The sequence below is a fragment of the Herpailurus yagouaroundi genome, unplaced genomic scaffold, assembly GCF_014898765.1.
Source record: "Herpailurus yagouaroundi ecotype Mexico unplaced genomic scaffold, PumYag 210, whole genome shotgun sequence".
NCBI classification, from domain to species: domain Eukaryota; kingdom Metazoa; phylum Chordata; class Mammalia; order Carnivora; family Felidae; genus Herpailurus; species Herpailurus yagouaroundi.
This window is the reverse complement of record NW_024412441.1, coordinates 15804323-15820881: the sequence shown is the minus strand read 5'-3', so window position 1 is coordinate 15820881 and position 16559 is coordinate 15804323. Positions and strand designations below refer to the sequence as shown.

The window sequence follows — 16559 nt, the reverse complement described above, 5'->3', positions numbered from 1 at the left end:
GAAAGAAAATAATTAAAGATTTATAGACATTACATACTACTCGAAGTTGAAAAAAAGGGCACAGTGCATTCAAATTTTGAGTTTCCTCAAAAAAGAGATGCACAAGTTCATCCCTGGAAATGTAAATTGAACACAGGTTTGATCGTGGTTACCAAAATAAGTCAGAGAGCTTTCCAGAAAATAAAATACTGCCACATCAGTTCCAAGGTTTCGAGCAGTTCTCAGTCCCAGGTTTCTGAATAAGAGTTGAATGTTTAGTATTTTCAGAGTCACAGCTTACATGGGATGAATTGTTTCCATCTACAACCCCTAATTTTAAGACTGAAGAAATACCAGATCACTTTCTCTCATGCCTCTTTCCTGTCTGCTTTCAAGCCATAGGATATCTCATTTAATACATTTAATGCTGGAGTTTTCTTGCTCTTACCAGAAGCTGTCAATGGGAGTTTTCACACAATTACATCATGACTGCCACCTGGCTGACAGTAACTGTAAGACATCATTGTATAATATGGATCTTGATTTTTAAAGAGGTTAAAATGTGCAAAATTGTAAATCTAAGAATCAATTAGACTAAAATTTCAATTCGCCGCAAAAGCACTTAGTTATTAAACAATGGGGAAAATTAAAGTAGAAAATGAAAAAGGAAGATAAACTATGAACATATGTATCACTCAATGATAAAAGGTAAAATTAAAAAATTAAAAAAAAATTTTTCATGTTTACTTATTTTTGAGAGAGAGAGAGAGAGAGAGAGAGGGTGAGCGAGCATGAGGGGAGGAGGGGTAGAGAGAAGACACAGAATCTGAAACAGGCTCTAGGCTCTCAGCAGAGAGCCTGACGCGGGGCTCAAACTCAGAATGGTGAGATCATGACCGGAGCTGAAGCTGTACGCTTAACCAACTGAGCCATCCAGGTGCCCCAATAAAAGAGAAAATTTAAAGTTGGCTCTACTAGTAAAAATATGACGAATTCTATTAGTGAGTTAGTTAGCTCAACATCTTCCAAAGTTTCTCGGTAGTGACCTTGGGCAATTTGCTCTAATAGTTGACAAGATAACGTGAAATTAAAAAAATAGATACCTAAAATTAAAGTTCAGTAACATATTAAGATACAACTTATGTGCAAAAATGTATCTGAGGTAATAAATTTGCAAAGAATTATTGATATATCAAAATAAACTGTACAGCCTGGATTCTGGTTGTAGTACTTTAAAAAACATGAACATGAATTTGGATATATAATTAAGGAAGGCAAGGTCTCCTGAATGAGAGACACACAGGAAGCTTTGGGTCCATAGGGATAAAAGGATTAGGCATTCACTTTCTTATTCACTCACATGGACAAGTAAAAACGTTTCAAAAGTGCTGACAATTCTCTTACAGTTGTCATAACACAGAAGACTGTTTTGTTTGGTGGCTTACCAAAACTGGACACATTTGGGAAAGAGGCTTCCATTACAGGCTGATCACTTAGCTTCACAACTATACAGGTAGATGCTTCAGAATCTTCAGTTCTTATCTTAGCAGCTACATATTTTTCATCAGGAGCAACTCTGATACAATCAATGAAGGGCTGGTCTAATTTAAGTTCCTCCAAATTGAATAAAACTTCGTAATTATCATTATCTGCTGTATAAAGACAAGTATGAAAGTGATAACTCCACAATGTAGTTAAAAAAATCTTTAGTATTTCAATGTTTTGAATTAGCATTCCCCTTCTAGAAGAGGATACAATCCAGCCTCCTTCAGCCTTGATAACAGCTTTATTTGCATAGAAACTGCCATTTTGTTATTTATTATTGTCCTATGCTATTCAGTGTTATTCCACACATTAGCCTATGTGATATTATTTGATAAATATAGTCTAGTATTTATAGATCATATAGAACCTAAAGGGTTATTATTTCAACAGAATTAATATAGGAGATATTAAAAAAAATGCTGGTTCCCACCTCCATTCTCCCCACCAAAGCTTTTGGATGTACCTGTTAACTATATCTTAAGTAAACCCAGATACTAACTAGTTATTTTTTTTTTAAATGCAGAAATAATCTAAAAAAATTTTTTCTATACCTTTAAGAAATTAATACCAAATTTCCTATGAAATATGTGAAGTATAAAAAATCAGAGTATGTTAAAAAATAAAAATGGGAAAACTGTGGTGTACCTTCTTCATCTTTGGAACGAACCAAGCAGCAACCTTCTTGATAATAAACAAAACCACCATGCTTCACCTGACAAAAAAGAAACAAATGATTTATTTAATAATTATTTAAACACAATTTAATTGTTTAATGATCTGACCATTTAAAATGAAGAAATGAAATCTTCAGTAGACCTACTGAAGTCTATGGATGAACACATAACAAATACAAAATGGATCACTTTTTACAACACAGTGGTTAAGATATGGTTTTCATACATTCATAATCAGTGAAGTTTCTAACATATAAATGTAGGAGGCAACAAAGAGAAGGCGTAACAAAATCTATGTCGGTTCTTATGACTGTATAAATCACTTTAGGTATATTTGGGAGTATCTGACATCCCTATGGTGGGATTCCATAAATAGAGATTGAATGCAGCTTTAAGGTAATCCAAAATGAGGCAGATGAAGAAATTATGGCTCAGACTACTCTGAAAATCCGGTCAAAAACTTGCTGAGATTCTTTTCCTCTAAGTATGCAGTCACTACCAACTGTCCATGGTTTTGATTTGATTTCACACAAAGCATCTTCCAGGTTGACAGATATACACAATTTTGAGATCGAGAGAATATTACTCAATATATAAATAGTGCTCTTGTCTAATACCTACATATTAAATGCAACTGACTGATCGACAGGATTTCAGGTAGCCTAAGATGCATTTATCACCTGCTAGTAAATGGCATATTCTGAATCTGGATTCCGGATTTTTAACCTACTGCTATTTCCATTCTCCTATGAATATGATTTTCATTTATAAGTTGTGGTTCTATTTTCCAGTCTTATTGGGAAATTTGCAACATGCATGTTCAGTCTGTTTCAACTGAATATGACTGTGGTAACCATAAAAGATCAAATACTTGGCTTTTGTGGTATTATACTACTTCAAGTGAATTCCTTTTATTAAAAAAAGTGTAGACAGGGCAATCAGATACTTTTCAAATAATAAAAACATGATGGTTTCATATGAACTTTTCCTTGAAATTATTATTATTTTTTAATTTAAAGTTTATTTTGAGACGGATAGAGAGAGAGAGTGCACGCATATGCACAGGGGGGCAGAGAGAAGGAGAGAGAGAATCCCAAGTGGGTTCTGTGCTGATGCAGAGCTTAAACTTAAGAATTGTGAGGTCATGACCTGAGCCAAAATCAAGAGTCAACTGTCAGATGCTTAGCTCAATTGAGCCACCGAGGTGCCCCTCTCCTTGGAATTGTTAACAACATTTTAAAAAAGAACTGGTTGTTTCCAAAAAATAGAATTAACACAATAGCTTGGAAATTCACTTTGACCTTTGTTTATTTTAAAAATCACGCTGATTATTCTCTGTTTAAGTTTTTCAGCATATTTTAAAAGTCTAATTTTGATGTGGGTTTATGTCTAAATTCACAAAGCACTTGATTTGCGGGGTGTCTCGGTGGCTCAGTCGGTTAAGCATCTGACTTCAGCTCAGGTCATGATCTCACAGGTCGTGAGTTGAGCCCCACGTCAGGCTCTGTGCTGACAGCTCAGACCCCGGAGCCTGCTTTGGATTCTGTGTCTCCCTTTCTTTCTGTTCCTCCCCCACTTATCCCCTGTCTCGCTCTCAAAAAATAAAATAAACATTAAAAAAAGTTAAAAAAAAAAACCCAAAAAACAAAGTACTTCATTTGCATCTTGACTGGTAATATGAGATGTAGGAAAAAAAAAGTAAGATATCCTACCTCTGCATTGATGATTTCATATTCTTCTTGTGGCTGTGTTTCTAATTTTGTTCTCACTTTTTCAAATGCATCCATGTTTTCTGAAAGTGAGTCTTTGTTTTCTTGTTTAATAGGCAGAAAATCCTGGAAAAAGTTTACTGGTATGATCATAATATTTCAAACTAGAGAAAAAAACCTTTGCTTTTTAGAGCTCGTCCTTACTTACTTTTCATGCAAGTACTACAATGTTAGGTTTAAACCTATGAAATATGTATTTCATCATAAATGATGTTTCTTAACCTCAATAAACGATCCCCTCTTTTTCATTTAAAGATGTAAACAAATAAAATAAGGTGAACACCTGATGGCTATACTATCAATTTACACGTATTTAGTCCTTAAGATGCAGAAGCATTAAGAAGCACTGGAGAATGTTCATAAATATTGTCAGATTTATACAAAATTAAGCAGGAAAGGACATTTACACATTTAGTAGTCAGGTGTAAGAGATAGAAAAATCTGTTTACTGAGTTTTATAAAGTACTATAATACTTCCTAAAAGGAAGGACAGTTCAAAGGGAGAGGAAGGCATTATCTTTATTAGTAAATGTTCACTATTACTCTATTCACAGCAAGTATTACAGGAAATGTGTCTTACTTTATTAGCTGCAATTTTCTTCTCTTGTGGGGATAAGGAATCTCCTAAATAGAACTGTTTATCAGATCAAAAGGTTAATTAATACTTTAAAAAAGAGCTTCTCTTTAAGTTTAAGGAAAAAATAGAATGCTCACTGTATACAAGAATAAGAAAAAATAATGGAAAATTAATAAACACGAGCAGAGATACAGATTATAGCTAAAGAAGCATTTAGTGTCTTATTGGAAGTATATATGAAAAGCTAATGGCTTTAGGTGACCTCTGGTGAGTATGTAAATGCCGTATGAATTATTAAAATTTGGATAAGGCAGAAACCTCAGTTATCACACAAAAAAGGTTCACTAATTCAAAACTCCACAGGTTTGCTTTGGTTAAGCAAAAAGAATTCTAGCCAAGATTTTCAACATCAGCTTTCTGCCCAAGACGACAACTGTACAGTGATTTGTGCCAGAGGGGCACTAAGCCTTTGGGAAGGACCTCTAACAGCTGGTAAATATTTATTGCACAAGTGTGTCCATGATACTTTACCAACACTGTAGAGAATGTAAGCTATAAATACAATTTATGTCACAGTTTAAAATCTAAAATTAAACACACGAATAAAACAGAAATAGCACCAAAACAAATTACTGGAAAAATGATCATTTTCTACGTTTTTCTTTTGGACTTTTCGAGATGCTTTATGATTTGGATGAGATTCCCATTAGGAACAATTGTTGTTATGTCATTCAGTCTCTACTTCAATCATACACTTAATATGCTTGAATAATTATTTGAAATCAAATACTGGAGGCTCATGTTTATTTTTCATTTATTTTTTAGCATTTACACAAAATCTAGAGCTGATCTTTAGAGTAGTGAGGTGAAATATCCGTATTAGTAATTTCCTATTATCATCTAAAACACAAATCAGGAGATCATTAGAAATCTATCTTCAAACTGTAACTTAGCGATAGGAGCTGTTTTTTCATTTCCAGATATATTGCTTATTTATTCTGTAATTTCATCGGACCTTCTCAAGTAGAGTAGCTATGAAGTAGAGTTAGGATAGCTATGAGGAGTACCTCTTTCTATCTTGCAGTTTCTAGCACATTCTGCATCTCCTTTTAAATAACCATTCTTCTTTTTCTTAATACCCATTCTTATAGAGCCATGGCCAACACAGGGCTAAAGGCACAGAACTGGGTATACTACCTGTTCTCTTAGTCAATTTTATTCTTGATTAACCTTTTCCTGTGTCAAAAATCCAAATATACCAAGCTTATCTGAACCAAAATAACCCTGAAAGCAGTATGATTTTTAAAAGCCTTAATTTGGAAGAATTCAGAGCTTTGTAAATAATTCCTTAAGAAGAATTACTCCCAGAAAAAATTGAGGTTTTCTACAATATTCATAAAATATTCCAAGTTGTTCTTGGTTTTAGTTCTGTCCCAACAATACCCATTGGGTGTTTTAAGCTTTCATTTCAACGCCACTTAGCATTATCATTAGGTTACACAGCTAAACCTACCCATTACAGCCAAGTATCTTAATATGTTAATAGTCTACTGGCCTGAAGGGCATATATACCACCTAATGGAGCTGAGGTGAGGATAGCTTTAACTTAAAATTTTAAGGTTACATATACAGTATCAAGAGATATCAAGAGAGACTCCATTAGTGGAAAAAAGCACTCTTTACCTTCCAGGTAGCCTAGTATAAAACCATTTTAACAATGAAACTTATGAAACAGGAGGATGGAATATATGAACTTCATTATGGCAAAAAATGCGTAATTCTAAAGACCAAAAAATCACACAGTAGAAAAATACTGGACAGCTTTTAGTCAAGATGGTACCATTAATAAATGGCTAATTCCGAGTCCAGGGCAAGACAGTAAAAAGTAGGCTAGTCAGAAAGCAAGGAAATGCCCAAAGATTAATGGAGCTGCATTAAAAGGGCTCGTCTGTAGAGGTTCCTACATCTGGGACAATTTGAGCATCAAAAAAATAATGATTAAAACTGATATTACCCTGAAAAATATAAAAATTCAAAGTAAGTTGAAAAACCAAACCAAAACAAAACTCCCCAAACACACTAAAGTGAAAAAAGAGTTCAACAAAAAAGAAAACGCTTCTTTACAAAATAATATCAGCTAATAAATGTAGAAATAATAGAATTAGGAAAATCATTAGCAACCCCAGTGAAACAACTGATCAGGGTAAAGATCATCAACGGTTGTTAAATGTATTAGGTGAAATGACGTTGGGTAACACAGTACTGAAGTACTACCCTACTGATTACTTAGTAACTGCAAAGGGAATAAGGTCCCTTTATGTATGGAGAACTAGCAATTATTACTGTAACCAAAATTATCAAACTTAACATCATTAATAGTAGGAAAGACTGACATTATAGGTCCTGTGAAATGCAGTATGAAGCATTTCAACTTGAGTAGAGAGTAAACCTAAAGGAAGTAGAAGAAACAAAATAAAGTGGTTTCAGTGAAATTGGTAAAGAAACTAGAGAAGATCAACAAAATAAAAAGTGGGTTCTTTTCGGGGCACCTGGGTGGCTCAGTCGGTTGAGTGCCTGACTTTGGCTCAGGTCATGATCTCACAGTTTGTGAGTTGGAACCCTGCATCAGGCTCTGTGCTGACAGCTCAGAGCCTGGAGCCTGCTTTGGATTCTGTGTCTCCTTCTCTCTCTGCCCCTCCCCCATTTGTGCTTTGTCTCTCTCTCTCTCTCTCTTTCTCAAAAATAAAATTTTCAAAAAAAAAAAAAAAGTTGGTTCTTTTCAAAAGAATATTAGAAATGAAAAAGGTGGTATAACTACAGATATAATACAGATTTTAAAAAATCACAATAAAGTTCTTTGTGTGTATACATTTGAAAACAGATAAATGAATAATTTCCCAGAAAATAAATGAATTCTAAAAGTGGATAAAAAAGGAAGAGCTGTATAAGCCAATAACTATCAAAGAAATTAAGTGGTAATTAAGTATCCTCTTAAAAGAGATACCAAACCCAGTTGCCTTCAAAACTTGTTTTCTTAAATCTTCAAGGATCTTTTCAAATGCTAAGAAAACAATGTTAACTATTTAAAACTATTCATATTATCAGGCAAATAAAACCTTGACACCAAAACTGGACAATGACGATAAAAGACAATTAAAAATCAATCTTATCATAAAATATAGACTAAAAAAACCAAAAGTATAATGAATTAATGTATTTTTAAAAAGCACAAAACGAAAAATAGTAACATAATAATAAAATGCTATGTGACCAAGTAGGATATATCTTAAGAATGATTACAATCTATTTGTATTACAATATTACAAAATCTATTATTGTAATCTAACACAAATAAAAGAAATAAATCTTAGGGCCATTTCAATTAATGCAGAAAAAAATAGAAAATAATCAAGGCACTTTAAAAAAACAATAAAACGTTAATTAAGAATGGAGAATTTAGAAAAACTAGGAACTTCTTTGACTTGATAAACAGTCTCTGTTGTTTTACACTGGACCATATGTAATCTGTAATTAACATACCTGAAGTGTATTCATATTAGTACACACCTTATTTAGCATCTGTGAAACACGTCTTAATAATCTTAATTATATTTACTTAAAATATCTAGCTATATTCGCTATTTTGTTATTCAAAAGTGATTGTTAAACGAAGGGAAGTAATCGTTTCCTATGCTCTCTGCCTCCAATTCCTTTCTTCCTTTTCCTTGCCCTTCTCATTCCACTGACTCTCTTGTTAAGGTCACTGATGGCCACGGCACTGCAAAATACAAAGGTTATTCTAGGTATTCATATTACTTAACCTATAAGCATCATGCCACAGTTGATCACTTCCTCCTCCTGAAAACACTTTTCTTCACCTGACTTCCAGAACACCTCATTTTCACTGTTTTCCTATTTCACTGGCCCTTCTCAGTCTCTTTAATGGGTTCCTACTTCCTGGCTTCTTAACATCAGCATGCCCTGGACCATTTCTTCATCTACAGTCTGCACGAATTCCCTTGATGATCTCATCCAGCCTCGTGACCTTAAATGCTATTTATATGCTGAGGACTCCCAAATTTGTATCTCTAGCCTGAACTTTCCCCTGCATAAGCTGAACTTCTATATCCAACGGACTTGTTCAACATTTGCACTTTGGATGACTAATAGGTATGTCAAAAAATGTCCAAAACCGAACTTCCAGTCTCCCCATGTATCCTCTCTCCCAAAAAAATCTTGTTCTTCAGTCACTCCCATCCTGATAAATGACAATTCTGTCCTTCCAGTTGCTCAAGCTTCAAACCAGTCTTCTTTTTCTCTCTTGATACAACCAAGTGATCTGCAAATACTTTCAACTTTTAAGATACATCTAGAATCTGACCACTTCTTACTCTTGTACTGGAACTACTCTGGTGGTACTGTTATCCTCTCTCCTTTGGATTACTGCAAAAGCCTAAATGCTCTCTGCTTCTGCTCCTGTCTTCCATAAGCTATTTTCAACAAAAGAGCTAGCATGAGCCTAAAGTCAGATATCATTTCTTGACTCAAAGCCCTCCAATGGTTTCCCATCTTGCTCAAGAAGAAAAGGGAAAATGCTTGCAATGGTCTACAAGGTCCTAAAGGATCTTGTTTCACTACCTTGCTGACTCCATCTACTACTATATTCCTCCCACACCCACTTACTCTGAGCCACACTGGCCTCTTTGATATTGCTTGAACATGACTGGCTTGCTCCCAACTCTGTTTCTTAGAACCTGCTATGCCCTATGCCCAAACACCTCCTTCAAGCTATTTCTCAAATGTCACCTTCTCAGTTGGGCCTTCCCTGACCATCCTATTAAATAACAACTCTCCCTATCTCAGTATGGCCTATTCATTCTTTCCCTGTCTTATTTTATGTTTCACTGTACCTATTGCCTCTGACATACTTTATATTTTATTCATATGCTTTTTCGCTCTTCTCTCTTCTCCCAACTAGAATGATAAGCTTCATGACGGCAGGGATTTTTGTTTCCTCTGCTCACCGCTATATACCGAATTGCTAGAATGGTGCAGAGTAGGGGTGCAACAAATAATTGCTGAGTAAAATGAAACAAAGCATAAAACATAAAAATTAAGAAACCCATTTAAATAAGACATCATAAGCAAAGTGAAAACACATAGCACAGAAAAGATACAGAAAAGATACCTACAGCACACAAAAGACAAAGGACATGTAAATACCTCTTATGAACCAGTAAGAAAACGAAAACTCATTGGAAAAATGGTTAAGGGATGTGAACATGCGATTCAAGAAGCCAAAACGGGTTAACGAGCACAGAAAAAATCCTCAACTTTATCACTAATCAGGACACTGAATATTAATGACACACTTGACATACTGATATATTTACCTGTTGGAAGGGGAAAAAAGAAAAGGTCTGATAATATCAAGTGTTACTTGAGATACAGACAGAACTCTCATATTCCTGGTTTGTAAGCTGGTTTTATCAATTCAGAAATTAATTTGATAAACATTAGCATGTGAATGTAATCAGGAATTCTTTTATTTATTTATTTTTTAAAAGTTTACTTATTTTGAGAGAGACAGAGACAGCATGAGTAGGGAAGAGGCAGAGAGGGAGAGAGCGAGAATCCAAGCAGGCTCAGCACTGGCAGCGCAGAGCCCAACATGGGGTTTGAACTCACAAAACCGTAAGATCATGACCTAAGCAGAAACCAAGAGTCAGACACTTAACTGACTGAGCCACTCAGGTGCCCTCCCTACAATCAGGAATTATATAATAGCTAATAGCACAATTAAATGAAGTATGGTTTTTATGGCCTAAACTCAGTACCTATATATGGATAACTCTTCCCAAATTCCAGACTCAGATATCCAACTGTCTATAGAAATCTCCACTTTATTTTTTTTATTTTTAAAAATTTTTTTAACGTTTTTATTTATTTTTGAGACAGAGAGAGACAGAGCATGAATGGGGAGGGGCAGGGAGAGAGGGAGACACAGAATCGGAAGCAGGCTCCAGGCTCCGAGCCATCAGCCCAGAGCCCGACGCGGGGCTCGAACTCACGGACCATGAGATCATGACCTGAGCTGAAGTCGGACGCTTAACCGACTGAGCCACACAGGCGCCCCTGAAATCTCCACTTTAGTAGTGAATTATATCTATTTCTTCTCTGTCCTCACCCTTAAGATCTAAGTAACAGAGTATATACTTGTGACTATGACATAAGTCCATCTGAAACGTAATGATGCCTAGATGTGCTTTGGAATTTAATGATTTTGCAAAGTTAACATGGTGCCTATCCCAGTAAGTGTGTGTGTGGGGGTGGGGGTGGGGGACACTATCTTGTAATGAAACACAAAAGATTTTGGAGCAAAACACCTATTAAGTGGGATAAAAACTATAATAGCTTTGTGTCAGTTTGTGGGGGATGGGGGTAGAGTTAAAACAACTTCTGTAAGAGGCTTCTGAATTTTAAAATGCAAACAGAAGAGGGATTATCAACCTATATTCTCTATTCCTCTACTAAGATGTCCACAATAAAATGTAATCATCCTATAATGAAGAAGTTTGAGTGATTTTAGCTCTTTAATCTTTCCTCAAATCTACTTCTCTCCATTCTCATGGCTATGGCCTTAGGTTAGACTCTCATCTTCATGCATCTGAGTTCCTGGCAAGGCCTCCTACTTCCAATCAATTTTCTGCAGTTCTGTCAGAGTGATTCTTCTAAAATGCAAATCTGACTGCACCTGATTTTCAATGGCTTTCTGTTACTTTTAGGATGTAGTTTAAACTCCTCACAAGATTTACAAAATTGTCTATACATGTTCTGGCCCCTGTTTACTTCTATTGGTTCATTTTTGACCACTTTGGCTACACTACTTGTACAGATGCCCTCTCTAGATTTGAAGCTTTTACACATGCTGCTCCCGCTGCCTGGCAGGACCTTAACTACATCTGAGTCATTTCTTTTTTTGTCTAGCTCAATCCTTTATTTCGGGAGGTAGGTTCAATAATTATATTGCATCCACAGAATGGCATTCTTAAAACTGACGTAGGCCCATATTTATGGGGACAGGCATTCATTTAATACTACTGTCATGCAATGTTTCAGAAACAGGGAAACAATGTTGAACAAGATAGGAATGGACCAAACCCTTTTGAATGTTACATTTTATTTTTTAAGGTTTATTTTGAGAGTGAGCAAGCATGCATGTGCAAGCTGGGGAGGGGCAGAGAGAGAATCCCAAGCAGGCTCCACGCTGGGTGTGGATGCGGGGCTCGATCTCATGACCATGAGATCATGACCTGAGCTAGAACTGAGTCTGATGCTTAACTGACTGAGCTACCCAGGCGCCCTATGAATTTAACATTTCAGTTAGGAAGACAAAATAAAAAGGGAAAATGACCGATGAAATAATAATTAGAGTGGCAGGAAGAAAACAAAGCTAAAGTAGAAAATAACAAAGCGAAGAAGTTACTTTGATCACCATAATTGGAAATGTACTTTCTTAGGAAGTACCATTTATGAAGACCTAAAATAGGACAAGAAACTAGACATGTAGAAGTAAGTGACCTAAAGGGAATGCCACGTACAGGCCCTAAGATGGATGGGAAAGAGCTGTATTCTTTGATCTGGGATATAATCACCGCAGCTTTACCAAGGTGGACGGGGAGCAAAGTGACATGAAATAAGACAGTGTAAAATGCTACGGGCCCTTGGGGGACATGGTTAGAAAACTGGATTTTATCTTTATGTCGTAAGAAATTCTGGAAGGATTTTAAGTTGGGTACGGACATGATTTAATTTATATTTTAAGATCATTTTTCCAGTTGTACGGAAAACGGGTTGGAAGGGAAGAAGAGGGCAAACAAGGAGCCTGTTTAGGTGGCTTTACTAGCAGTCCAGGTGAAAGATGACTATAAAGGTGATGGTATGGACAGAGAAAAATAGATGCAATATATATATTGGAGGTTGGTGCAGTGTTTCTGAAAGCATGTCAACATGATGGCATATGGGATTTGGGATATGTGGACATTTTATTAGAAAGAATATAACTAGCACATGAATTTGCACATCATTTACTAAATTTATTCCTTGGAATAAGAGAAGTTGATGAAGCTAAAATAATTAAGTAAACAATAGCCTTGGTGCTATTGAGATATGGCAAAAATCACGAAGCCTGTTTGGGATACAGTATTAAGTGAAGTGATGGCAGGTAAAGGAATGGGAAGAATAAAAACTTCTGTGTTTCCAGTTGTGAACAACTGAGTATACAGCAATGAAAAGTAGAACTGGGTTGGGGAAGTTCAACTGTGGAAAGTTTGTTGCAAGATGTTCAACTGGCAAGTGTTAAGTAGGCTGCAAAATACCGTGTAGCAGAGGGGAGTCTGGGATGAATAACTGCTACGATACTTAAATCCATACAAATGGATAAGACTTCTTGAGAAGAAATTAAAGAGAGAAAAAAGGGGCAGGACTAAGCCCTGGGAAACTCCAAAATGCAGACGTCCTATGAAAGAAAAGTTAGAAAAGAAGACTGAAGACAGGTTTGTAAGGGGGGGAAGAAAACCAGGAAAACATGGAGTCAAGAAACAAGCACAAAAGAGTCTTTCAAGAAGAGATGGTCACTGGGGCGCCTGGGTGGCGCAGTCGGTTAAGCGTCCAACTTCAGCCAGGTCACGATCTCGCAGTCCATGAGTTCGAGCCCCGCGTCAGGCTCTGGGCTGATGGCTCAGAGCCTGGAGCCTGTTTCCGATTCTGTGTCTCCCTCTCTCTCTGCCCCTCCCCCGTTCATGCTCTGTCTCTCTCTGTCGCAAAAATAAATAAATGTTGAAAAAAAATAAAAAAAAAAAAAAAGAAGAGATGGTCAAGTGTATCAAATTTACTGAGAAAGCCTGTAAGAGGAGGAAAGAGAAAGGTCTACTGGGTTGAAATACGCCCCATCATTGGTGACACTGACATGAGATTTTAAAGGAGGAATAGGAGCCATACTCCAGCAGGTTAAAGAACAAATGGACTGTGGAGAAAATATGAAGCTGTACCTACAAGGCAATCTCACTCTGTGAATTACTACAAAAAATTGTGAGACTACAATGTTCACTTTCTTTTCTTGCTTTCCAGAGTTTTATTTTTAAATTAAAAAAAAATGTTTATTTATTTTTGAGACAGAGAGAGACAGAGCATGAATGGGGGCAGGGGCAGAGAGAGGGAGGGAGACACAGAATCCAAAGCAGGCTCCAGGCTCTGAGCTGTCAGCACAGAGCCCGAGGCACGGCTTGAGCTCAGGGACTGTGAGATCATGACCTGAGCTAAAGTTACGCTTAACTGACTGAGCCACCCAGGTGCCCCTTCTGAGTTTTACTTTAAAATATCCCCTTTCTTCTTCTTTCTGATGATGTTTCAAACCCTTTAGCAATTCCTACAAATCACAGGTCAGAAGTGCTAGTGAGGATATCCACTACCAAATTATCTATCTTAGAACTACTGCAGGATTTGCTATACTCTGTATTGTAGAAACAGCCAACATGTTTAGTCAAAGGATTTAGCATGTTCTCTTTTCTTATTTGGTTTTCTTTTTGTATCTTGTTCAGCTCTGCATGATCAAAGATCTTAGGAATTATTCTTGAAGGCAGAGCAGAATGCTGTAGAAGATAAATGTGGTATTTGGTTTGATGTTGGTCTTTGACTATTACTAGCTGCTGTAGGAGTATAATGGACTAAATTCAACTTTCCTTCTGGTACTGTTGAATGGAAAGCTAAGGGGCACCTGGGTGCTTCAGTCAGTTCAGTTAGTTGAGCATCTAACTTTGGCTCAGGTCATGATTTCATGGTTTGTGAGTTCAAGCCCCACATCAGGCTTTCTGCTGTCAGCGCAGAGTCTGCTTCAGATCCTCTGTCCCTCTCTCTCCGCCCCTCCTCTGCTCGCGCTCTCTCAAAAATTAACGGGGTGGAAAAAAAAAAAAAAAAGGAAAGCTCAGGTACCTGCCAGTAAGAACTTCAGAACTGAATGAATTCAATTAGGTTTAGATCAGTAACAGTTGGTAACCAAGTGTCTCTAGATCCTAAATGCAAGTCTGCTGTCAGTGTCAGGCTGGGAATTTCAGAATTATCTGAGAAACTTAAAGAAAAGAAAAAAAAAAAAAAAAAAAAGGAGGAAGAGGAGGAGAGAAAGACCCCAGCCATAGAGATTCCGATCCAGCAGATGTGGGATGAGATCCAGAAGTCTGTATTTTTAAAAAGCTCCCAGGGACTTCTGATACACAGCTATACTGCAGAATACGGTTGGTACTAAAGAATCCCAAATGTATAGGGGATAATTTGTTGTTAAGGTTAATAAGGAAGAGCTACAGAATCATGAGACTATAGCACCTGGAAGACTTTTACACTACTACGTTGAAACTCCCTTTCTTTTTCCATTCAGGAAGATTAGAATCCTGGCTAGTCACAGACACACCTGTCATAGACAGACCCCTTGACTTCTGGCATTTCTGTTACATATGCTGCCCCTCTTATTCTTTAGTTAACTTAAACAGGTCTTTGCCTTATGGTAAATATATATATTTGTAATTTGCCTACAGACACCAACAACTCTTTTTTACTTTATTATACCTGTAGGAGTGAACAAAGTTGGAACTGAGTGGAAGCTTGCTGAAAGAAGAAAATGTGCATTCTTGTTTACAGGTCTCCTCACAGCCTCCCCAGGTCCCCGGGGATCACACAAGACAGGGAGCACAGCTTTCAGATCTTATCACTTCTCAGAGAAGAAAACGGTTGATACATGACACATGAAAGCAGGACCAGTTTTTCAGGTTGAAGAGTTACTAAAAGAGCTACTTTTCTTGCAGTCATTGAGTCAGGTTAAAGTTTCTAGGTGACAGGAATCTAGGAAAGAGAACTGAAAAGTTGCCTCAGGGACAAACGGAGGGAAAAAATAGTCAACCTCCTGTTCAGGGTGTGAGCTCATCTCAGCTGTCACTTCACTGGTAATTCCTGCCTGCTATTTATAAACTAAGACTCAAGAGTACTAGATGACAAAATGTTCTAAGCAAAATGTAAACTAAGATGTTCTATAGGTCCAACATTTTCCCAACAGGTAAAATTTAAAAGTTTATCTTTCTTAAGTAGACTAAAGCTGCACACACAGGCACAAAATAATGAAATGAAAGGCATAAAGAATTTCTGAGTAAAGGAAGATGCAAAATGCTAAACTAAGCCATGACACTATAAAAAAATAATTTGAAAGATTAAGACATAAAGAGTAAAAAAGTCTAGGAACTACAGATAAAAAAATCAAAAGCAAAACCAAACAAAAAACAGACAAAAAACCAAAACCCACACAAGAGCCCACAAGTATGAACTAAGAGCAAATGTTAAATAAAATAAAGGAATTGAGCAAAAGAAGATGAAAAAAAATCATTTCTAAAACGAGAAGCCGTTCAAGTGTCCACCGACAGACGAATGGATAATATGGTATATAAATATACAATGGAACATTATTCAGCCATAAAGAGGACAATATTCTGATATATTCTACAACAGTTACATGAATTATCTAAAACAGGCAAATTCATAGAGACAAAGTAGATTAAAGGTGACCAGGGACTTGGAAAATGAGGCAGTGGGGAGTTATGGTTTCATGGGTACATTTCTTTTGGGAGATGACAGGGATTTGGAAACAGTGGTAATGGTTATACAACATTGTGATTGTAATTAATGCCACTGAATTATACACTTAAAAGTGGTTAAAATGGCAAATTTTATGTCATATACATTTTACCACAATAAAAAATGAAGTAGCCAAAACAGACTAAAAAGAAAAAAATCAGTATGCAACAAAACAATTTAAACCGGAAATTAAAATATTAAAATAATATGCTGAGTTACTGCAAAAGTATCACCCCCAAATATAATTTAAGGAACCTAAGGAACATAACAAGTATATGGTGGGGGAGGTATGTCAAAGTGGCAGCAGCATAAATAGTTTCATCCCAAATGAGTAGGATGTCC

At 36.4% G+C, this 16559-nt stretch overlaps 1 protein-coding gene across 5 annotated transcripts in view; it reads right to left on the bottom strand.

The window, feature by feature from the left end:
• PREPL (prolyl endopeptidase like) overlaps positions 1 to 16559 on the bottom strand; it is a 63764-nt gene that overhangs the window by 44551 nt on the left and 2654 nt on the right. For 3 of the 5 annotated variants that reach the window (XM_040453868.1, XM_040453866.1, XM_040453870.1), the window contains 3 exons: positions 3911 to 4033; positions 2170 to 2236; positions 1425 to 1631 (listed from right to left, as the gene is read on the bottom strand). In XM_040453868.1, coding sequence (XP_040309802.1) covers positions 1425 to 1631; positions 2170 to 2236; positions 3911 to 4033 — 397 coding nt within the window. The remainder of the gene's footprint in view (positions 1 to 1424; positions 1632 to 2169; positions 2237 to 3910; positions 4034 to 16559) is intronic. The other 2 variants (XM_040453867.1, XM_040453869.1) reach the window with 2 other exon arrangements.